The sequence below is a fragment of the Eucyclogobius newberryi genome, unplaced genomic scaffold, assembly GCF_026437365.1.
Source record: "Eucyclogobius newberryi isolate DKJ021-1_F unplaced genomic scaffold, fEucNew1.0.hap1 SCAF_17, whole genome shotgun sequence".
Taxonomy (NCBI): Eukaryota; Metazoa; Chordata; class Actinopteri; order Gobiiformes; family Gobiidae; genus Eucyclogobius; species Eucyclogobius newberryi.
Genome location: NW_027315801.1, coordinates 18,601,654 through 18,624,899, shown reverse-complemented (window position 1 = coordinate 18,624,899; position 23,246 = coordinate 18,601,654). Strand labels below are relative to the sequence as shown.

The following is a 23,246-nucleotide window of genomic DNA, read 5'->3' as shown; positions in this document are numbered from 1 at the left end:
ATATAGCATGATAAAGGATCTTTAAAAAAATCACCCAATTTGACCTAGCAACATTGACAAAGGTGTTGAAGGTGATCAGAAGCTGTACCTGTTGTATCTGTTGCTGCAGATGCTTTTTCTGACGCTCGCTCAGCTTCAGAGTTGGAACAGCCCTTTCTGGCACCAGAATTAGCTGGGTCACATGACTGCCATACGATTCCGCCTGGGTCACAAGATGCTGGGGCAGGCCAAGGTTCCCCTGGTTCTTAAAGGGCAGTGCCGGGTTCATGGCCTGGGTTTGTGTGGTGTTGGTGGTGTCCTGGAGAGCTCTTCTGGTCTGGATGGGCCTGATCACATTCTTCTGTTGATCTGATAGCAATGGCTCTACTGAAGGCTCAACACTATGCACAGAGAAGGAAAAATGCTTGGATTAATACTTGGGCACTCGATAAGAATGTTCTGGAAAAAACCTTCACAATCTTATTTGCATGGTGATTTTTTCTTTACAGGTGGATAGGCAACATTTCGGCAACAAGGCCCTCAACAAGGCCTTCAACTAGGCCTTCGTCAGGCAAATGAGTGACTAAGAACAGAGATGTAAATAGGAGGGGCCACTCCACTCATTTGCCTAGTTGCCTCTCAGCCTGTAAAGAAAAATTCACCATGCAGACAGTATATTTTTCAGTATATTCAGTGTTACGGTGCTTAGTCGTGTGGCAGTTTTAGTTTATAAGATGACATTTTATAGGACACTGACCAGTAAATATATTTAGAGGTAATAACAGCTCAGTAATGCCTTCTTTAGACGACATCAAGTTAAGATACTAGTTTGAATATCAATTATCCTTTGTTTTTGAAATCTTTTTGCATACAGTGCGATTGTTTCCTCTGACGGCACTCTTCCTTGTGTGACTGTGATGTGGAAGATGTCTGGCTTTAGAGGAAGTGCTTTTCTCTCTCTCTCGACCCAAACAGAGACAGCACCACTCTGCTGCTCTGTCCCAACGAGAGAACAGGAAGGCCTGACTTTTACAATATAACCCAGCAAAGCCTTATTTTACCGTAAAGACTGAGGAACTTTAAACTGAGGTTCAGGCATAAATGATTCCTCATCATCTGGTTCTTCGTGCTCCTCTTCCTCAAGAGTCTGCTCCTGGAGCTAAAGGAAAAGCAGCATGAAAGATATGACCACATCCAAGAACCACAAACACATCAGCGCAGTGCTACAGAGCCGCGGCGCTACAGAGCAGCAGTGCTACAGAGCAGCGGCGCTACAGAGCAGCGGCGCTACAGAGCAGCGGCGCTACAGAGCAGCAGCGCTACAGAGCAGCAGCGCTACAGAGCAGCAGCGCTACAGAGCAGCAGCGCTACAGAGCAGCAGCGCTACAGAGCAGCAGCGCTACAGAGCAGCGCTTCAATGCACTCAGAACACTGTTCAATATATTTGTCAAATATTTAGTGTTTCATACCATTAAATAAAACGATGTGCCATAATAAATGTTTTTGTTTTATGTTACAATTATTCACAATTACTGACACCATGATCAAACGACAATAAAGTCCTTAATTTCATGCCACTGTCTAGTAGTTCACTCCTCTGGTCTGTCAGCAGCTTAAGATAAAGTGTAAGTGGGACAAAACGCTCCACTAAACTGTGCACTGCCAGATAAGTTGGAGGAGAGGCAGGGTCTGGAGGACTAAAGGGGAGGAGTCAGGGGCAGGGTCTGGAGGACTAAAGGGGAAGAGTCAGGGGATAACCCTTGTGCTACGGCTTCATGCACAAACCAAAGAAACAGTCTGTTTAAATGAAAATGAGACGTGAACGTGCAATTTTGATGGTTTGATTTTGATCAGTTATAACACTAGAGAAGAAGAAAAGTCCTTTCTTTTGAAACAACCCACAGCTCAGCAAACAGCTTCTGTCCTCACGATAGCAATAGAAACGAGTGTGTCACATGACTTTGGACCCATGAACCGAGACAAAGAGGCAGACTCTAACCCAGCAGGAAAGGGTTGCTTTAACTGATGTCAGAGAAGCCTTTAGCACGCTGAGATCTAACTTGTGCTTACCGTCTCAAAGAACTCCTCTAGTAGCTCATTGACTTCTTTTTCTGAAACGCACAATTATAGTTCTATGTTAATAAGCTCATTTAAAAAAAACTTCTTAAAAAAACATAGACCAACAAAAAGCAATTATGAGTATGGATGAGCTCATAATGTGGACATTACTCTGAGGTTCAGTGCGTGCCACAAAAAGGTCTTACTTGTGATCTGAACGGCTCGATCTGTCCTGTAGTCTTCCATATCCGGCTCATCCAAGTCTTCCAAGAAGTTGTATTCCGGGTCGTCCTCGTCCTCTGCCTCCTCTGAAGAGACAGATAAAGATTCAAACATGTTTTATAAGTGCAGTGGAACATCATCATCATCATCATCATCATCATCATCGCTTGTTTGGCTTCAAATGTTCTGAACTTTATAGACAGTTCATTCTTTTAAGGGTGCGTTCACAATAATCGGCCATAAATTGAGTCCATATTTATCCCTGATCAAGTCCAGGTTTAGTTTTGGGCCTAGTCCTTGTTTATTCCAAATCTTGATGTGGCGAATGTGCAAGTGTGAACGCAGCCCAAAATCTAATTGAAGAACAAAACAAAAGAGTGTTATTTAAATGTATAAGCATTCATTATTAAACCAAATCAAAGCAGGTCTAAAAAAGGACTATTCCAGGTCTAAACTAATAGCTCTAGTTTAGACCTGGTTCTAAACACTGACTACCCTAAAGAAGAACAATTGGATCAACAGGTCGGGTTCATGTGACCTCAAAACATTCTTGAATTTCAATAGTTTGACAGTTAAACAGTGAATTCTGAGCTGTTTTAGAGCGCAAATGTATGTCCTGCAGCGCTGAGGAAAGCCAAGCTATCAGCGCAGATGAAGGTGGAGTTCTACACGGCCATCATTGAGTCCATCCTCACCTCCTCCATCACTGTGTGGTACGCTGGAGCCACAGCCAGGGACAAACAGGGACTACAGCGCCCTCTGCTGAGAAGGTGATCGGCTGCAGACTTCCATCTCTGCAGGACCTGTACGTCTCCAGGACTCTGGGACGAACAGGTCGGATCACAGCCGACCCTTCTCACCCTGGACATGGACTATTTGAGCCACTCCCCTCAGGCAGGAGGCCAGGCCACTCCCCTCAGGCAGGAGGCCAGGCCACTCCCCTCAGGAAGGAGGCCACTCCCCTCAGCCAGGAGGCAACTCCCCTCAGCCAGGAGGCTACGGTCCATCCGGACCTAAACCTCCCGCCAAGAACAGTTTTTTCCCTCCGACAATGGAATCATGAACACTAAACACCTGTCACTTTATCTACAATTTAACTATACTTTAATCAACAATCACTCACTGCACTGTTCCCTTTCTACACTACATCTGTAAATTTAACCATACATTTAACTGTAAAGTTTGTGTATATAGTAAGTATCTTATAGTAAGTTTTTCTTCAATGCATACCTTATTTGATATATTTTGCCTCATTATTGTTCATTGTAAGTTCCAAGCCTGTAAATGTTGTTCACTGACAATGGCAATAAACCGTAACTGTCAGTATAAATAAATAGAACTGAAATTATTTTTTTCACAATAGCTTCAGAAATTCGTGCCATTGTTATCAGTTGAAAGGACTTTTAAGTTTGTGGAGCCAAATAAATAATGGTAAAGTTAAATATCATAAGTTTGGAGATTTCTTTCAAAAACAGTTATACAGGCCCTGCCCTATGACATCATCAAATGTGAATGCAACCTATGAATTGAACATTACGATTGAAATTTATCATATTATATTTCTGCTTCCTGCAGAACTGTCTGTACTTTCAGCAGAAGTAGTCCTTAAAAGTCCTTTCAAATGACGACAATCATGTCTTTGGACTTGAATCATTTTCTGAAGCTTTTGTGGGAAAATGATGATACTTTTGTTTATTTGTGCAGACTGCAGATTTGTGAAGCGTAAACTATTAAAGGTTCATTCAGAATGAGAGGTACAGACCTGTGTTCTCCGGAGCGACCAGGCCCTTGAGCCACTGGGTCCAGTGAGGATCCCGAGTCTGGTGGGTGGGGCTGGCGTACATATCAGCAGTGATGTCAGGGGCAAGAAGCTCCGCCTCCAGACGATTTATAGGAACATCCACAAGAGGGAGCTTTGAGCGAGTGCGACAAGCCAACGGATCCTCATCCTGAAGGGCAGTACAAAATATACTTTTTAAGGAGTAGATAATGAGAAGGTAAGCAATGATGTCTGAAAACTACTTAATATACACAAAAGTACAAGGCACAACTATGCACAGGAGATGTGTCCGACTGTCACACCAGATCTGATCAAAGCAAAACTAAATATTTCAGAGTCCTCTTATTGTGGCCAGCCTAAAAGAGCATTCACACTGTAGCATCAAAGCGTCCAGTTTACATTCAAAGTCTATGTGAGCGTCTAGCGTTTCTGCAGCGCGTTCTGAGCATCCACGTGGTGCGAATCCTGCATTTTGAGTGTTTGACACAGCACGTCCAGGGCGTTTGAGAGTTAGCCGTTTTGAACAGGAAATCAATGGACCAGTTTCTATTATTAAGCCGTTTTAGATGTATATTGCGGTTTAAAATGGCGATCTACTCGTGTTATTGTTCAATTCAAAGCCTTATACGTCTCCTTTAATGGTAGAGCTGCTATGACTAGTTCTGACTAGCTTCTCTCCTACATTGGCCTGCTCTAATGTTGAAATCCAGTTGTGAGGAGAACATTTAGCCAGGTGAACATCGTACCTGGTAAAAGTAGGCGGGGTTAGAGTTGAGCTCCTCCTCTACAGCGTTGAGTCTGTCTAAGAAAGAGTCGGTGAGTGGATCAGGGGCAGGGGCCTTGGCTCTGGGGCTGCACGAGCAGTCTGCAGGTCTGAAGTGAGGTTGCCCTGAGGCTCTGTGGCTCTGTGCTTCTGCATTCTGGGAGCAAGGGTGCACTCTGAGAGGAGAGGCCAGACTGTCGCCATCACTCAGGAACAGCTAGCAAAAACACCACAATAACATTTTGTCAAAAATGATTTTATTTTAGAAGCTAAAATGTATTATTGTGCTAGTTATGTTGAAACTATGAAGCAGTCCCACCCACTATGAAACCAGCTGAGGATGAAACCAGCTGAGGTTACAAAAGATAATTTACTGTTCAATTTTTGCATACACTTTTGCAAAAAATCCAAATATTAAAGGTGGTATGGACGATTTTTTTCAGCAAATTTTTTATCATATTTCCTCAAGGCGTGGATAAATCATTAGTCCTGCCACGTATCAATCATAAAACGCACCTACCGCTCACCTGCAGCCGCGTGCGGTTCGTGCCCACGTTTCCGCGCGCCTAAGCGCATGGATCTATCATAATATAGTTCCCTCAGTGTACGGGGCAAAATGAAGACGAAGAAAGACAGTTCGAGCTGACGCAGAAGTGGACAGAAATCGACGGGAGACGAGCGATGCGCGCCGTTGCGCTAATAAACAAACGCACGTGTGTGTTGTATCAGTCTCCACGGGGGAGTGCGCATGCGCACTTCCGCCTGCGTTTGAAAAATCGTCCATACCGCCTTTAAAAGGCGCAATGGACAATTTTTCGTCGATTTGAGAACTCAGGCGGAAGTGCGCAAGCAATTACTGTGAAATTCATGTGCAATCTATGTGCTGTCGTGACACATATTCATGTGCAATTACTGTCGGGATCACATGCAATGGTATTTATTTATTTGTCTATGGGAGTTTTTATTTATTTATAGGAGATCTTCTACTGAAAGTGTTTTTCAGACTTCCTATAAGTGATCTGTTCTTCTGTATCTACCTCTGTATCTTCCTGCGTTGCACCAATGAAATTTCCCCATGTGGGACAATAAAGGAATATCTTATCTTATCTTATCTTATTTTATCTGCATAATCGTGATATATTATCTGCATCATTAGTCTAAGAGAAAAACGGCATGTGACAAACTGCATTTGTGAAGGTGTCGTAAAGATGGAGCAAAGAATGTTTATCCTAGGGAGGGGGTAACACCCCAGGGGAGAATGGGTAAAACATTCACCAAGGCTTTATCTCTAAGGAAAAATACCAGGCTGTTGTAAAAGACAAGTGCCTTGATGTGAAGCTGACCAATGAGAAATGTGAACCGCCTATTCCATAATATCTAATAAAACCAACCTGCATGAGAAAAAACGTCGTGAGACCAGGAGGGTCGCCAGGCTGCTTACAACAGCCTGGGTGACCCGACCCGGCGGTTTCTCCCATGCATGCCACACAAACGTCTGATATTTCTGTGTCGTTTCATATTCTAAGTTGAATTGTGTTCTCTGTGTGTTAAGGAATAGCATCGGTGTATGTCTCATTCCCTGACAGCTCCATACGAGTCTGTGGTAGGAGTCACTTTCATTCTACAACTACTGTATTTTATATTCAACTGTACCATTACAACTCTTTACCAAGTGTTCACACACAAACTGGTAATGTATCATTTCAATATGCCCCCACCCACATGGTAAAATAATAGATTCCAAAAGGTCAATTTAAATTTACTGAAAGTCTAAACATGTTGTTATTATGACTGATCTGGGCTGCCGTTATGCCAGACCTCGTCCGTTGTGTCGTCCTCTTCATCTTCATCAGGACAGTACTCTTCATCAGACGAGTCCTCTTCCTCCTCGAGATCCATGTCCACGAACCCTGAGCCCTAAAGCCCATGAAGAAACAAGCGTTACAGACTCAACAAGGAAAACTCTGAACCAACTTTCACAGCAGGTTCTTACTCTGTTTGAGCAGCTGACAGCAGGGAGGCTCCAGTTCACCTTCTGAAACACATTTGTTTTAGAAACCAGCAAATGTATTTTTTATTTTAACAATCATAAATTGTAGTGCATTGCTTCATGGGACATGCAGACTGGTTTCTAGCATGTCGTGTTTGTTTATAATCTGGTTTGAGGCACTGGGACTGAAAAGTGAGACTTGGATCTAGTCTTAACTGAAACAATTTGATCGATAAATTGCAACTAAACGATTACTGAAATTATTGTTAATTAATTTAGAAATGGAATAATCATTATCTGGGCTACACACAGAGTCCAAAACATGTGACGTGCTGAGAGGAGGATTTATGACTCAGTTTTTAAAGAAAATTATTAAATGATTTTGTAATTACATTACGATGCCCTCAAGCGACATCTCTTTAGTTTTATCTGGGATAAATTACAGTAGTTTTGCAAAGTTGAAATATTCCTTACTAGACTAAGACTGATTAGTGCAATAGTTGTTAGATGCAGCCCTATTTCATTAAGGTTTTGTTTTATCAATTAACAAAAATAACAGTACTTTTAGTTGACAAAATATGTCATTTTAGTCACCTTGATTACTTTATTTAGTTTTAGTAATCAGATATGACGTTGAAAAAAAAAACCTGACATCATATTTTAGTTTCAAAATAACACTGCTCTCTTCTGGGACAAACTGGGCACAGAGCTTTCTGTGAGCGATGGTACCTGTCCCCGCTCCACGGCCTGCTTTAACCTGGACCGGGTCATTTTAGGCTCCTGAAAAAATACAAACAACCATTCAGTTTGAGGCCAGAGTAAAGCAGAAAAGAACACCACAATTGTACAGAGTGGACTCACAAACAGTGGTAGGTCCTGAGTGTCTCTGATGGCAGCCTTCATCATTTCCACCACTGTCTCGTGGGTGATCACCTCCTAAACCAGTAGAAAACACACTGTTATTTACAATTCAAACTTCTCCAGGCAAGAGTTTAGAAATGAGTACTTGAATTGTGCTCCTAGACACACAACATGATTGTAGTTAGTGCCGGCAGCTCTGGACTCACCCGTAAGATGTTGCGGACGTTGCTCTTGGTGAGGTTGTGTTTGCGAGACATTTTGCGTAGGTCCAGTTCAAGCTGGTTTTCACTGCCATGGCTGTCGTTTTCGCTGGTCTCTGCGTCGTCGTCAGGCTCTGCACACAACTCAGTGTCACTCACACAGTACTGAGGACAAAAAGAGTGTGTGCGTGCGTGTGTTCACCTGTGTCTGCAGAAGGGGACGCTGAATACTCACTCCTCAGGCGTTTGGACTGAAGAAGGTCTGGCTCAGAACTCCTCTTCTCTACATGCTGTAAATACAAAAACACTACCATTAATACAATGTAGCTTCCTCATCAAGTGCATGTAAAACAACATCATCATCATCATTGGATTTATATTAAAACTTTAAATCAATATCACAAATTAGAACATTACAGTAGACAGAAATGAGTCGTCTGATCTTAAAACTCTAAACATTGTTCATCAGGCCTTTCAAAGTGGAGGCAGAAGGCGATCTGTGCTCAGAGAGATGACAAAAGAGCAAGTTTGTGTTTTGTCCGTACATACACTTTTAGAGAGAATTACACAGTAAAACTGACTTGAGTAATTATTACCTTGACTTTACAAGCTAAGAGTTGGCTTATTCTTGCTTTTATTTTAAGGTAGTAAATATACCACATTTTACATTTACTTAAACATTTATGCCAATTTACTCTTTCTAACAGGTGTATTGTCTTTAACATTATACTAATGTGACAGACTGAACTGCACAGAACCGCACAGAACCAGATCATGTAAATAATCATAACACTTACCAGTACTTAAAATGATTATTAGTTTAAAAAAAGTATACTCAACACTGAAGTCATTTCCCTATACTTACTTACAAGTTACCGTATACTGTACTTATACTTCAGTACTTTAACTTTGACAGAACTACTTTTACTTGTACTGAATATTTGACCAGGTGTATCTGAAGTTTTACTGAAGTAAAGTCAGAAATGCAGTACTTTGAACTCTAGCTCTGATCGCTGTAAATGATAATATTGAAAGAAGACATAAGATACATTTACAGTAAACTTACCTACAAGCAAACATTTGCTCACAAAGTACAAATCAGAAATTAAATGCATGAATTCAATCTTCATCTGCTTAAGCTCAGGCCAATGTATGTTATTGTTACAGATGGATTTGATCTAATGTAATATTCCTAAAGACTGTTCGGACTAGTCTTAAAATGTAAACATGGCTAACAGTTTGTGTAACCGGACATGCACATATCATGTTTTTCTCTTAAGAATACAATTATGTAATGTAAGTAATTCATGACAGTGTTTTAGATTAAGTAAATGCATATAATAGAGCTAATAATTCATTATTGTATTTAGTGCTTAATATCTTTATTTGTTCCCTTACCCGCATAGCAGCGCCAGGCTAATGCTAACGCAAATGCTAACACCAGATCTTCATCATATCCGCTGTTTACGGACGTTTTTAGCGGTGGTTTGGCACGAGCTGAATGAGGCGCCCCCTGCTGCTGTGGCGGGTGAAGGACAGACTGAGGCGTCCCCTGCTGCTGTGGAGGGTGAAGGACAGACTGAGGCGCCCCCTGCTGCGGAGGAGGGTGAAGGACAGAAATAATGTGGAATTTCCTCATGAAAATACAATGTACATGTTACGGTTTTCTTTCTGGAGAGCATATTGAGGATCTTTGACTATTTAAAAGATACAAAAACACAATGGGGCAAAAGTGAAGTGGAACATAACGAGATAACTGATATTAAATGTGGAATGGACGATTTTTTTCAGCAAATCATATTTCCTCGTGGCATGGATAAATCATTTGTCCTGCCACGTATCAATCATAAAACGCACCTATCGCTCACCTGCAGCTGTGTGCGGTTCGTCCCCACGTTTACGCATGCCTAAGCGCATGGATCTATCATAATATAGTTCCCTCAGTGTACGGGGCAAAATGAAGACGGAGAAAGACAGTTCGAGCTGACGCAGAAGTGGACAGAAATCTATGGGAGACGAGAGATGCGTCGCGCTCCGTTGCGCTTATAAACAAACGCACGTGTGTGTTGTATCAGTCCGCAGTGCGCACTTCCGCCTGCGTTCTCAAATCGCCGAAAAATCGTCCATTGTGCCTTTAATCTTGGCATTCTTGATGAAGGTAAAAACCTTGTACTGGATACTTACAGTGTGAAGTTAGACTGCGGAAGGAGAAGAAGAGAGCCTTCAGGTCAGGGAACAAGGAGGAGCTGAGGACTGTGCAGAGGGAGCTGAGGAGGAAGATCAGGCAGGCTGAAGCAAGAGGAGGATGGAGGAGCAGCTGCAGCAGAAGAACATTCAGGGAGTGTGGAGATGCCTGAAAACCATCTCGGGCTTCAAAATCCCCCCTGCCCAGACAGAGGGGGATCTACAGATCTAAACGCTCACTTCTTGAGATTTGATCGGTCACCCGCCCCTCCCCCTGCACAGCTGCATGCTCCCTCTTCCACAGCTGGACAATGCCCTGCATCCGTTCCTCTTCACTTCTGCGCCCCGGACCATCAGCTCCCCACTTCGCCTGGACTCACCCATCCCCCCAGCACACAGTGCCCCTGCCAACCACTGACTGTCACAGCAGCACAGGTGAGGAGTGAGCTGAAGAGGATTAAAGTGAGGAAGGCAGCAGGACCTGACGGCATCAGCCCCAGGCTCCTTAAGTCCTGCGCGGATGAACTGTGTGGAGTTATGGAGCATGTCTTCAACATGAGCCTGAAGCTGAGGGTGGTACCACAGGTCTGGAAGACCTCCTGTCTGGTACCTGTGCCCATGACACCGCGCCCCAAAGACCTCAACAGCTTCAGGCCGGTGGCTCTCACGTTCCATCTGATGAAGACACTGGAGCGGCTGGTCCTGGACCACCTCCGCTCCACCGTGAGCTCAGCCATGGACCCGATGCAGTTTGCATACCGGCCTGGCATCGGAGTGGAGGACGCCGTCATCTCCCTGCTGCACCGCTCTCTTTCTCACCTGGAAAAGCCTGACAGCTCTGTGAGAATTCTGTTCTTCGATCTTTCCAGCGCCTTCAACACCATCCAGCCGCTGCTCCTGAGGGACAAGCTGGAGACGGCTGGTGTGGAGTATGACCTGGCAGAGTGGATCCTGGACTACCTCCCGGACCGACCCCAGTTTGTGAGAGCACGGGACTGTGTGTCTGACACTCGGACCTGCAGTGTGGGGGTGCCCCAGGGCACTGTCCTCGCGCCCTTTCTCTTCACCCTCTACACTGCAGACTTCAGACACGACACGGACAGCTGTGTCCTGCAGAAGTTCTCTGATGACTCTGCCATCTTCGGACTCATCACGGATGACAATGATGCGGAGTACAGGGGACTGGCGCAGGACTTTGTGGACTGGTGTCAGCGGAATCACCTCCTCATCAACGCGGGGAAGACCAAGGAGATGGTGGTGGATTTCCGCAGACGCCACCCCACTGCCCCCTCACCAGTGAACATCCAGGGAAGGGACATTGAGAGAGTGACTCATACAAGTACCTGGGTGTTCATCTGAACCACAAACTGGACTGGACTCATAACACAGACGCACTGTACAGGAAGAGCCAGAGTCGGCTCTACCTCCTGAGGAGACTCAGGTCTTTTGGAGTGACAGGGCCACTCCTGAAGACCTTCTATGACTCTGTGGTGGCATCAGCCCTCCTGTACGGTGTGGCCTGCTGGAGCAGCAGCATCACAGAGGACAAAGTCATCAAGAAGTCCAGCTCCGTCCTGGGCTGCGCTCTGGACTCGGTGCCGGAGGTGGGGAACAGAAGGGTCCTGGCTAGATTCACATCTATGCTGGACCATGAGTGTCACCCCCTGCAGGACCGCTCTGGAGAGCAGCTTTAGTGAGAGACTGATCCACCCTCGCTGTGTGAAGGAAAGATTTTGCAGGTCTTTCCTTCCTGCTGCTGTCAGACTTTATAACAAACACTGTTAGTCCTGAACACTCTCAATACCGACCTAACCATGTGCAATTCCGTCATATGTGCAATTACTGTCGTGATTCATGTGCAATTACTGTGTAATTCATGTGCAATCCATGACACATATTCATGTGCAATTACTGTGTAATTCATGTGCAATCCATGTGCCGTCGTGACACATATTCATGCGCAATTACTGTCGTGATCACATGCAATGGTATTTATGTATTTATTTATTTTTATCTTTCTTATTTTTCCCCTCCATCCCTTGTTGGGTAATGGGAGGTTTTGTCTATGGGAGTTTTTGTTTATAGGAGGTCTTCTACTGAGAGTGTTTTTCAAACTTCCTATAAGTGATCTGTTCTTTTCTACTGTATCTATCTCTGTATCTACCTGCGTTGCATCAATGAAATTTCCCCATGTGGGACAATAAAGGAATGTCTTATCTTATCTTACAGAACTGTTCGGTTATCTACAGATATATTCTAGACGTTCAGACAGAAATTCTACTTTTTGTGAAGCTCAGATAAAATCTAGTCTAGAAAAAAAAAAAATTACTTTGAAAAACAAAGAAAATGACAGTTCTATTTTATAGTTTTAGCTTATCTTTTTGTTATAAATACATAAAATAATTCAAATCTGATGCCAGTTAATCATAACCAATATGTTACATGCGCCATTCAGGAATTGAAGACTTTCTGATGCATTTTTAGGGTCTATATTTTGACCATAAATGAATGGGTTTCAGCTAACATTTTACTCATTAAGTATTTAATAGATATCTTTAGTCCTAAATTGCAAATTGCAATGGCAACAGACCTAATTGTTCATCACTTTGGATCTGCCAGAGAAAATACAAAAACACAAGCCCAGTTTACTCCACGCTTCAGGAACGTGTTAATAATGGTTTTATTGGTTGATTCAAATAGAAAAAAAGGGGGCCATTTTTCAATCTTGTATTTACACAAAGCTCAACTGAATCTTCTCGTGATCTCAGGCCTCGCAAACTTTGGCAGCAAGCACAGAATTCTCCTGTCGAATCGCCTTGTAGTCCTCCAGAATCCTCTCCAGGTTTGCCACCGTTTTGTTCCCATTTTCGGATTCGATCTATAAACGACCCCCCCCCCAAAAAAAAGAATATAAATGATCTAATGTCACCAACTTTTCAGCAGAATTAATCATACAAATACATGTACTTTTCCCACCTGCTCCTCCAAATCACGGATCTCCCTCAAAATGGAGCCTGTGTCTTCAATGGTTTGGATCAGCTGATTGCAGTTCTAAACGGAGAAGACAAATAGGAGATGAAATATGATGAAAAGGGTTAAGTATCAGAATGGAGTTCAGTGTGGAAAAATATGCATACTTCGTGTAAGGCAGCCAGGTGCTTGTAGGATTTACGGACAGATTCGTCTCTCTTGGCGTCCTGAAACAATCACAGGTTTGATGGCACTGAATGTTTAGTCACCGGATTGTTCACGTCACATCACAACATTCTCAATTCTCTAGAGTTGAAACTGAGCTGCGACAGGTCAGGATTCTCAAGGTAGAATTTGATGTTCAACTGTCAGAACGTATTTGTCGGCCCCACCCCGTCAATGACATGAGGCGCTTATCAACCGTCCTCAAAACGTGGTCTTTCTAAATCCCATCTGCTATTCCAAACTCTCGCAGGCGACAGCGCAAACACCAGGGTCAGAGTTCAAAAGAATATTAATGCTTAGGCGTGTCACGATTTCAAATTTGACTGCCTTTATTTATTAACCTTTATTTAAAAAAAACCACTGAGATTGAGGCCTTTGTTATTCCCTACTATTAACATCACAACCAAAACAACAATAATATCCTACATTTTCTTTAGTCTTGTTTTCTTAACACTCCCTAATATGTAACCTACATTATGAAATCAGACTTTCTGAATGATTCATTTGACATCAATGGCAAGATAAAAAAAATACTTTTTGAGGAAAGCCAGAGCAGAAAGACTTAATTTTGCTTCTAAAATAGTCACATTTACCTGTATTTTAATTGATCTAAAAAATTAAAAATAAACGTAATTTAGTCTGGACATTTTTTGAAACTTAATTTTTCCTCTGAAAATATCACAATTATTATTATTTAGTAATTACGACTTTGTGACCTAAAGAATCCTGATGATTGATGAACCCCTAATGCTTACCTGCAGTTTAGATAAAGTATGGGTTATTGTATAGCACTGCTGTTTATTACATCATTGTGACAGAAGAGAAGTTGTGCAGAAGAAAAGTTGTGCAGAAGAAAATGTTTTCATTTGTTTTATTTTAGTGCTTGAGTTTCATATTATTCATGACAGATATGACCTGAATATGAAATGAAACCAACTATCTTATCTTATCTTATAAGCTTGATTACACTGTACTTTGTAATTAAACATCTCAAGTGACTAGACATAAGAGCTCATTCTAGTACAACTCAAATCTGCATTTTAACATCATTCATATTATTGGCTGATTGAATGTTTGTGATGTCACGTGAACGCAACCTAATGCTTTAAACAGCAGTGATGAACATGGACATTTAAAAACAATAATACAATCATATGACCAATAATTGACCCCCTGCCAAACCAGAAAAGCGTGGAAACCCTGTGGTTCATATCTCTGTCATTACTGGGCCAATCCATATGAAACAAACACTGGCACAAAGTTAATCAGCGTCTTTATCAGTATGTATGGGTTTCATATGTATAGCATTAGAAAGTGGTGTCATTATTCAACCCCAAAGACATGATTGTTGTCAGTTGAAAGGACTTTAAACAATAAGATTAACATAACAAGTCTGTGGAGGCAATTCCAAACTAACATGATTTGGTTCAACATTTGTGGATAGTTTAGTAATATTCGGATATTTCCTGCACAAAAGATTGTGTTGTATCGAATCATGAATTTGTAGAACTAAAGCCTCCGGATTCGCGCACTTACTTTGAAAATGAGCTCATCGGTGACGGCAAAGGTGCGGTCCAGTTTCCCCGTCAGGTTATTAATTTCCTTCTGAAGTTCTTTTGTGTCGGACAAAATCTACAGACAAAAAAATAAATGAAACACACATCTATGCAGTCATTTCAACAGAGATTATTACAGGAGACATAGAATGTACATTTAGCACCGTACTGTATCATACTTTCAAATCTGCTGTTTTAACAGTAAAAACACAGTGTCAGGTGAGTTGGAGCACAACACAAAGCCTGTTTTTATAGTAGACAACTTTATTGTTTTAGGACATGATACAAAATTATAAAGAAAAAGCCCTGGTAGAAGTTTGAGTGATTTTCAGAAATCATCTGCTCCTGTTAAATGTGTTTCTTTAGTTTGCACATGCTCAGTACAGCAGCAGACGTTTACATGCCACAGTATTCTGGAGACTGTGTTTACATGTCGCAGTATTCTGGAGACTGTGTTTACTGCAGTTTTCATGTCGCAGTATTCTGGAGACTGCGTTTATGTGTCGCAGTATTCTGGAGACTGTGTTTACATGTCGCAGTAGTCTGGAGACTGTGTTTACTGCAGTTTTCATGTCGCAGTATTCTGGAGACTGCGTTTACTGCAGTATTCATGTCGCAGTATTCTGGAGACTGTGTTTACATATCGCAGTATTCTGGAGAATGTGTTTACATGTCGCAGTATTCTGGAGACTGTGTTTACTGCAGTATTCATGTCGCAGTGTTCTGGAGACTGTGTTTACTGCAGTATTCATGTCGCAGTATTCTGGAGACTGCGTTTACTGCAGTATTCCTGTCGCAGTATTCTGGAGACTGTGTTTACATGTGGCAGTATTCTGGAGACTGTGTTTACATGTAGCAGTATTCATGTGGCAGTATTCATGTGGCAGTATTCTGGAGACTGTGTTTACTGCAGTATTCATGTCGCAGTATTCTGGAGACTGTGTTTACTGCAGTATTCATGTCGCAGTATTCTGGAGACTGTGTTTATTGCAGAACTCATGTTGCAGTATTCTGGAGACTGTGTTTTCTGCAGTTTTCATGCCGCAGTATTCTGGAGACTGTGTTTACGTGTCGCAGTATTCTGGAGAATGTGTTTACATGTCGCAGTATTCTGGAGAATGTGTTTACTGCAGTATTCATGTCGCAGTATTCTGGAGACTGTGTTTACTGCAGTATTCTGGAGACTGCGTTTACATGTCGCAGTATTCTGGAGACTGCATTTACGTGTCGCAGTATTCTGGAGATTGTGTTTACTGCAGTATTCATGTCGCAGTATTCTGGAGACTGCGTTTACATATATTAATATGCTCTGTCCTCGTTCAAATGTTATAAAACTGGTTCAAAGCTCATTATGAGGACTTGCTTTGGCGTAATACGCCTCCTTTAATGTCAGAAAGGTGCTTACTTTGATGATCTCTTCCTTCTGTTTTTTGATGTTGCTGACGATCTCCAGGATTCTCTGTGTGTACGCCGAGCGGGACACGTCCTGAGGGAGACTGTCCAGCTCTGAAACCTGGTGGGGAGCACAGGTCAACGGTGAGACCACAGCTACAAGTACAAGTACAAGTATAGACCCCAGTGAAGTTTGTAAACTGCTGACGGGAGGCAAAAGTGAAATGGGACATAATAAGATAACATAAGATAAGATAATATAATACTTTATTGTCCCACATGGGGAAATTTCATTGGTGCAACGCAGGAAGGTACAGAGGTAGATACAGAAGAAAAGAGCAGATCACTTATAGGAAGTCTGAAAAACACTTTCAGTAAAAGATCTCCTATAAACAAAAACTCCCATAGACAAATAAATAAATAAATAAATAAACACATAAATACCATTGCATGTGATCACGACAGTAATTGCACATGAATATGTGTCACGACGGCACATAGATTGCACATGAATTTCACAGTAATTGCACATATGACGGAATTGCACATCAGTATTAGGTTAGGTCAGTATTGCGAGTGTTCAGGACTAACAGTGCTTGTTATAAAGTCTGACAGCAGCAGGAAGGAAATACCTACGAAACCTCTCCTTCACACAGCGAGGGTTCACTGGAAAAACTGTGATTAACCTCAGAATAGTAAAAGCATTCAGACACATGTGAGTCATGTCAGAGCCTGGTTTAAACATATTTACTGTTGTATTTTGCAGTATTTGTTTAGGTAATAGGAGATTATGACACATGAACACAGACTTCAACACATCTAGTACGGCTCACTTTACCAGCTGTTTATAGGTTTGTTCTTTCTTCTTTGCCTCCTCAGTGCACACAGAAATTGTATCATGCAGAGACCGAATTTCAGACAGCTTTCCAGAAGATTCCATCTGGTAAAGAAATAATAATGAGTTTATGTTTTATGATTATTAAAAGAAGGCAGTGAGTGTCTGCCAATACTGACATCCTGAATCCTGCAGATTTCCTTGAGCCTGCGGTTCTCGTCGATAAGCGGTGCTCGATGTTTTTCCCACTGCGTGGCCAAGCTTACCACACGCCTGGCACTGGTTTCCACTAGATCCTGTCGACAACAAAACACCAAGGCCACTGAGGGAAAGGTGAACAACAACAGCCTGAGCAATGTTTTCAAATGTAACAGAACAGAAAAAACCTGCTGCTGTCAGTTGTTGAGTACAGGTTGGGCTGGGCCATATGATCAAAACCAGGGCTGACTAAAGACGTGTCCTAAAAACTGATGTCATCTGCCCATTTGTGCGTCTCAATTCACTAACAATACAATGCCAATCAAATAATTAGTCGACTAATACATTTTGGTCGACTAAGACGCCATCAACCAATGAATATGAACATGACTGAAGGCCTAAAACAACCAGGATGGAATTGTACGTGTTCAGGGATTCTAAGAAGCCTGTGAGGTTCTAAACACGAGTCTGGTGATGGAACTGGGAAACGTATCAGATGTGGTCAGCAACAAAACATCCTGATATTTCTGGTGCTGGACACAGACCGTGATCATGATGAGGTTCAGATACTTTGCAGGGCATGATGGGAGTTTGAGATGGACTGCTCTCAGCACAGACTCACCTGAATCTGGAGGAGGTTCTCGTCAGCTTGGGGCAGCAGGTCTATAGTCTTCTTTTTCACTTGAATCTGAGCATGTTTCTCATCATTTTCTCGCTCTCTTTTGTTTATATCATTCAAAACCTTGTGGAGACACGTCAGAAACATAAGACTCGTACATTACTAAAGAATTCACTTTGCACAGATCAAATCTGACACGGTAAGCCATTTGTCAAGTCAATTGCAGGTCCAGAGGCCAAGCCCTCATGTGAGGGTTTTACTCATGTGCTTAATTTAGGGTTAATTTAGCTCCACTTTATGTCATTAGTACTGAATGTATTTAAACGGGTGCTTCTGTCAGTGACTATTTACTCAAATGGATCAAAAGCAGATTTTAAGACATCTTTCAAAATGCAAAATGAGCTAAAGTATTTTTTAAATTGTCAAACAGACAAAAATGGCTATCTATCAAGATGATATATAATCTTGATCGATATAATCTATCTTTTTATATAATCTATAAAAAGAATCTGTTAATGTATTTGATTTCAAACCATGAACATGTTTTAGTTCAAACACTTTGTGTTTGAGGTCATAAACATATAAAAGTAACAATATCTGTCTATGAAATAAACCATTTCAAATATGGATTGCTTTTACAAATTGTTGTGTCCTGATCAAACAGACTTGGTCTTCAGTCTGAGTAGTACCTGAGCAGTGGTCACACTTCTGCTTTTGAGCTCTGATGTGAGCTGCTCCAGGTCCGAGCACAGCTGCTGGAGCTGCTGCTGTAAAGAGGAGAGCTCGTCCTGCTGCTGGAGCTGAGCGTTCCCCTCTGAGACCAGAGTGCAGGGTAAAGGGCAGGGGGCCGCCTCCTGCCACACACAGGGCTATTAGTGAAGCTCATAATGTCACAGCATTCTACAGTACATTCTACAGTACATTCTACAGTACATGTAGAGTTTAAACTGAGCCGGAACTATTTAACTGTCAGATTACAGATGATTTGACCAGGTTTATTCATTATTCAAACAAAGAAGCATGACTGTGGGCAGTCCAAATAACTTTGAGCCATAAAATGAATATGGCAAACTTGTGGATCCAATGTTTATCTGTTATTTTTTCCAAAAATAGGGAACCGCCCATAGAGAAATATAGGCCCCGCCCTCCATCTGAAATGTGTGTGAGAATAACGGGTCTGGATCCATGCTACACACCTGAGTGAAGGTAAACTTCTGAGTATGGGTGAAGTGTGAGCCTTTAGCCAGCATGTGTTCATTAGTGCAGCCTTTGAAGGCCTGTAATAACTCTGATAAATCTGAGCCGCTGTGAGAGGCACTTTCAGAGGAAGACTGTGCAGCAGAACGCAGCTGCTCATCCATGCGCTGGCGAAGACGACAGCGCTTTCTCAGTCTGTACTCCTGTAAGAGAAAACAGTCAATGAACACAGTATCACCAGCTGAACTATCACACAGAGCATCTGTAGAGTCAACCTGTTGTTCTTAAATGGAACCAATAGAACACTTTGGACAATTCAAATGTGTTTTCTCCACACAGAGGAGATTCATGCTGTAAACACACTGCACTGGGCCAATGTCACATCTCCATCTGTCACACGCACGCACACATGCACGCACACACGCACGCCGTGCACGCACACACGCACTCACGCACGCCGCGCACGCACTCACGCACGCCGCGCAAGCACTCACGCACGCCGCGCACGCACTCACGCACGCCGCGTACTCACGCACAGTGCGCATGCACACTGCGCACGCAAAGCCGAGCTCAGACATCAAGGCAAGCTGCACACTTAAAATACATTTAAATGCCTTTTTCTTACATAAACTTCACATTTTACGTGTCCAAATGATTGAATGAGGATTAGTCTTCATTTCTAAACTCATCGGTTATGAGACTTTGTGATCCGCGCTAAAGAAACCAGAGTAGCCTGATCTGAGAAGGTCTCACCTGTGGAGTGAGCCGCGACAGAAGCCCCTGATTGCTCCATTCACTTTGCCATTCCTGCGCCGCACTGCACTCAGCTGTGTGCTGCTCCAGGAGGGAGGACACCACACAGGTATGATGGGAAGTCTGTGAGGTCACAGGAGGCAAGATGTCCCGCTGGTACTCGCTCAAGTCTGAAGAAGACACAGGAGTTTAGTTTGTCCTGGTGAGGTAGGCCCCCAGCAGCATACACACCTTTACAGAGCTTCGTGCCTGCTGGGCCGTGTGCGAGGCTCAGGGGCTGCATGTGGAAGTGGTGCAGGACGTCAGGACCCTGACCAGCAGAGAAGGGATGTAAACAACACACACACAGTTTCTGTACAATGTGGCTCTCTGTGTTTACTTGTGTGGGAGCGTAGAGAGGCAGTCTGCAGTTTGGGGGCAGCCAGGGCACGGACAGTTCAGCTTTCATCGCAGCAGCGATGCCTTTAAGCGCCGATTTACCTGTAAAAAGGATCCAGAATCATTTAGTCCAGGAACATGACTTAACTTAACCTTCAAGGTTGCTTCAAACTTGCCACAGTTGATGTTTGTTTACCAAATGAGATACAAAACTAATTTGGCCTAATTTCAAACTAATAAACTTCAAGTTTTCTATTTACATATAGCACAGTACTTGTATGCTGCGGTGACACAAACTGGCAAGTTATGTTAAAACACATACAACTTCATCATCATAGCCAACATGAAAAGTCTAATCTCATATTAATGATTGATTGAAGCCACTAGAGGCCAGCATTTCAAAGCTGTAAATATGAAAATATTCTTTTTGTAGCAGCAGCCTGTTAATGCCTTCTCTGTTTGAGTTTAACCTGCTCGATCACAGTGGATTTTAGAGAGGAGAGACGTTTTCCCCACACCTGTCCACAAGGGTAGATCATATTTTTATTGGTTTACTTGATTTTCATAGTCTTTCCTGTCATTGGATGTGTACAGATTTTACATTTCTTTCATATAATACTATACTATACATACTAACGCTGGCACACAGTAGCACGATGTCAGCAGGCAACGCCTCGGGTCAGAGAAAAGTGTGGAGCACCTGAGGATTGGTCGGACGACTCAGCGCTGCCCCTGGGCAGCTTCTCCACCAAGAACATGAGCAGTGAGCGGATCTCTGGCTCACTGCTGTAGAGAAACGTCTGATAGCCCAGCTCGCCTTTGAAACCAATGTCCTGTTCACACACACCACAACTGTCAGGACAACTCTCCCAGTCAAATGTATGACTTTTATTTTTATTTGTCTGTATTGTGATTTTAATGCAGATTGTCCTGTTCTGTAAAGCACTTTGAATTACTTAGTTTGTGTACATTTTTATTATGCTCTACAAATAAAGGTGTCTTGCCTTAAAAAGTAGATATAGAAAAGCTAAAGGAAAAGCACACATTTGGATTCCACTGAAATGTTTACATTATGATTTTAACTGCCTAAATATGAGATTTATTTTATGTGAAATGTGTTAAAAATAGACTTTTGTTAATACAACCAAAATATACCCTTGTTGTGTAATATTTCTGCAATCTTGTGGTTTATGGTCCACTCATGTTTTATGCGATGCTTGAACTTCAATATGACATTAACAGACACATTTTTAGCACACTCCCGATGCATTCTGAAAATATTGAATGTTGAATATTGTTATAGAGATAATGCAAAAACACATGGAAATATTCCTTTTTGTCAGGATTGTCCTAATCTAAAGGTCAGTGTGCACAGAGATTCCGGAGCAGAGGGGATGACCTCACCTGACAGGCCTGTGCCAGACTCATGCCCACCCTGAAGCGGGCAGACATCCCTGGGGGGAGGGAGGCGGGCAGACCACTGCCAAGTCCTGGATCGATCACACGGAGACATGAGACCACCGCCTCCACCACAAGCTCACTGCTGAAGAGTTTGACGCTCTCCACCTCCTCGGGCACCTCGCTACAAACACATCCCAGACAAACAACGTTACACAATACACAGTACACAATACACAGTACACAGTACACAATACACACAAAGATTAAGAACTAAACTATAAACTAACAAAACTATTCTAGATTAAAGGTAATGACTGGATTATTATAACATATTTATTTGGTTTAAACTACTAAAATATGCAATTTGGAGCCACACTACAAAAAAATAATAATAATGAATCAGAACGAACTACTATTATTGGGATAAATGTATACTAATAAATCATTGTATTCTGGACTATAGACAGACTCCAAAACATGACGTGCTGAGAAAACAGGTTTTATGACTTGGACATTACAAGAATTACCTCCAAAACATCTTCATGTTTTGAGCATAGTCCAGATAATGAAACCCGTGGGCTGTGGGTGCAGGGCATTCAAAATCTGATAATCATTAGATTTTTTTAAGTTTTAAAATGATTACAATGATATGTGAACAGTATCAGATTTCTTTCTGATCATGGTCCTATTGGTTATTCAGATTTAGCTGTTTGCAAAGATTTACGTTAAATCATCTGAAAAGGTCCAGAAATCAGATCATAAACACAACCCCAAAAAAAGGCTTGTGAAAGAGCATGTGATTAATAACATTTTAATTAGCCTATGTTCTTCATGTTTTAACAATCAGTGGAGATTTACAGTAGAATTTGGGTTGTCAAACACTGTTACTGATCTTTACAGTACATCATATTAGGCTTTAGGAATAAGATACAATTCTGACAGACATAGATGGTGTGGTAATATGGTCATATGACTGCTGGACACTGACAAGACATGGCAATTATAATCAAATGTCTGAAAATTCTTACGTGCCGACTTGTTTCAGGGCACGAATGAGTATTTTGTCCACCTCCTCCATCGCTGGTTGTTCTAAAACCTTTATAAAAGTATAAATTAAGAGTAAAGTAGAAGATCCGCTTTTACTGTGGCGTGCAACTGTTCTGCTTCTGCTCTGTGTTTGGTGGAGTTTGACGCACTACCGCCACCTGCTGGTACACAGGGCTCTGGAGGTACTGCAGTCAGAAACACTCACACGACACTAGGCAATGTGGGAGAAGTGTCTTGCCTTAGGACACAAGGGCAGTTGTGTGGCTGCTGGTCACCCATCCACGTACTAACCAGGCCCTGACTTAATTAGTTTCAGATCTGAGAAGGTTTATGCTCGAAGGAATACAGCACAAACACAAACAGTATAACAGTTAATTAAAACAGCATTTAAATATTAGATTAAAAAGTGCTCTTGAGTTTAATTGATTTGATTGACTGAAGGTTGCCATGACAAACCACCCTTCTAGTCTTATTTACAAATGTCCTCCCTTCCCTGGCCACTAGGGGCAGCAGTTGTACCGGAAATCACGAGCATTGGGAATGTGATGAGCGCCGCCGCTGTCCCCGCCGCTGCTTCTGCTGCTGCTGCGGGCCTCCTCCACCTCTGCGCCCCTGGCCCCTGTCCACTACTGTCCGGT

The 23,246-nt window shown here is 42.4% G+C and overlaps 2 protein-coding genes across 2 annotated transcripts in view; both read right to left on the bottom strand.

Moving 5' to 3' along the window:
- Positions 1 to 9,311, bottom strand: part of gon4lb (gon-4 like b) — a 35,326-nt gene extending 26,015 nt beyond the window's left edge. Inside the window, exons 1-13 of the mRNA XM_072450214.1 lie at positions 9,252 to 9,311; positions 8,056 to 8,143; positions 7,860 to 7,987; positions 7,654 to 7,728; positions 7,522 to 7,572; positions 6,796 to 6,837; positions 6,621 to 6,719; positions 4,786 to 5,019; positions 4,022 to 4,208; positions 2,244 to 2,345; positions 2,050 to 2,090; positions 1,041 to 1,138; positions 89 to 380 (exon numbers count right to left, since the gene is read on the bottom strand). Of these exons, the coding sequence (XP_072306315.1) occupies positions 89 to 380; positions 1,041 to 1,138; positions 2,050 to 2,090; positions 2,244 to 2,345; positions 4,022 to 4,208; positions 4,786 to 5,019; positions 6,621 to 6,719; positions 6,796 to 6,837; positions 7,522 to 7,572; positions 7,654 to 7,728; positions 7,860 to 7,987; positions 8,056 to 8,143; positions 9,252 to 9,257 (1,443 nt within the window). The 5' untranslated portion in view covers positions 9,258 to 9,311. The remainder of the gene's footprint in view (positions 1 to 88; positions 381 to 1,040; positions 1,139 to 2,049; positions 2,091 to 2,243; positions 2,346 to 4,021; positions 4,209 to 4,785; positions 5,020 to 6,620; positions 6,720 to 6,795; positions 6,838 to 7,521; positions 7,573 to 7,653; positions 7,729 to 7,859; positions 7,988 to 8,055; positions 8,144 to 9,251) is intronic.
- Positions 9,312 to 12,700: 3,389 nt separating this feature from the next.
- Positions 12,701 to 22,767, bottom strand: ccdc22 (CCC complex scaffolding subunit CCDC22). The gene is made up of 16 exons (XM_072449330.1): positions 22,590 to 22,767; positions 21,565 to 21,742; positions 20,861 to 20,993; positions 20,162 to 20,262; positions 20,014 to 20,092; positions 19,783 to 19,952; positions 19,029 to 19,232; positions 18,522 to 18,686; positions 17,836 to 17,955; positions 17,195 to 17,311; positions 17,019 to 17,120; positions 16,194 to 16,301; positions 14,769 to 14,864; positions 13,175 to 13,234; positions 13,014 to 13,088; positions 12,701 to 12,915 (listed from the first exon to the last, which is right to left on the bottom strand). The coding sequence occupies exons 1-16, from the start codon at positions 22,637 to 22,639 to the stop codon at positions 12,802 to 12,804; spliced, it is 1,872 nt and encodes a 623-aa protein (XP_072305431.1). The 5' UTR covers positions 22,640 to 22,767; the 3' UTR covers positions 12,701 to 12,801.
- Positions 22,768 to 23,246: the final 479 nt, after the last annotated feature.

Bases quoted from the DNA above. Each gene is read 5' to 3' on its own strand.
- ccdc22 (XM_072449330.1), bottom strand. From the start codon at position 22,639: ATGGAGGAGGTGGACAAAATACTCATTCGTGCCCTGAAACAAGTCGGC. The intron at 17,956-18,521 runs GTACTACTCAGA...TGTCTCCACAAG, and splicing joins GAAGTGTGACCACTGCTCAG to GTTTTGAATGATATAAACAA. The intron at 17,312-17,835 runs GTGAGTCTGTGC...TGTTGTCGACAG, and splicing joins AGAACCTCCTCCAGATTCAG to GATCTAGTGGAAACCAGTGC.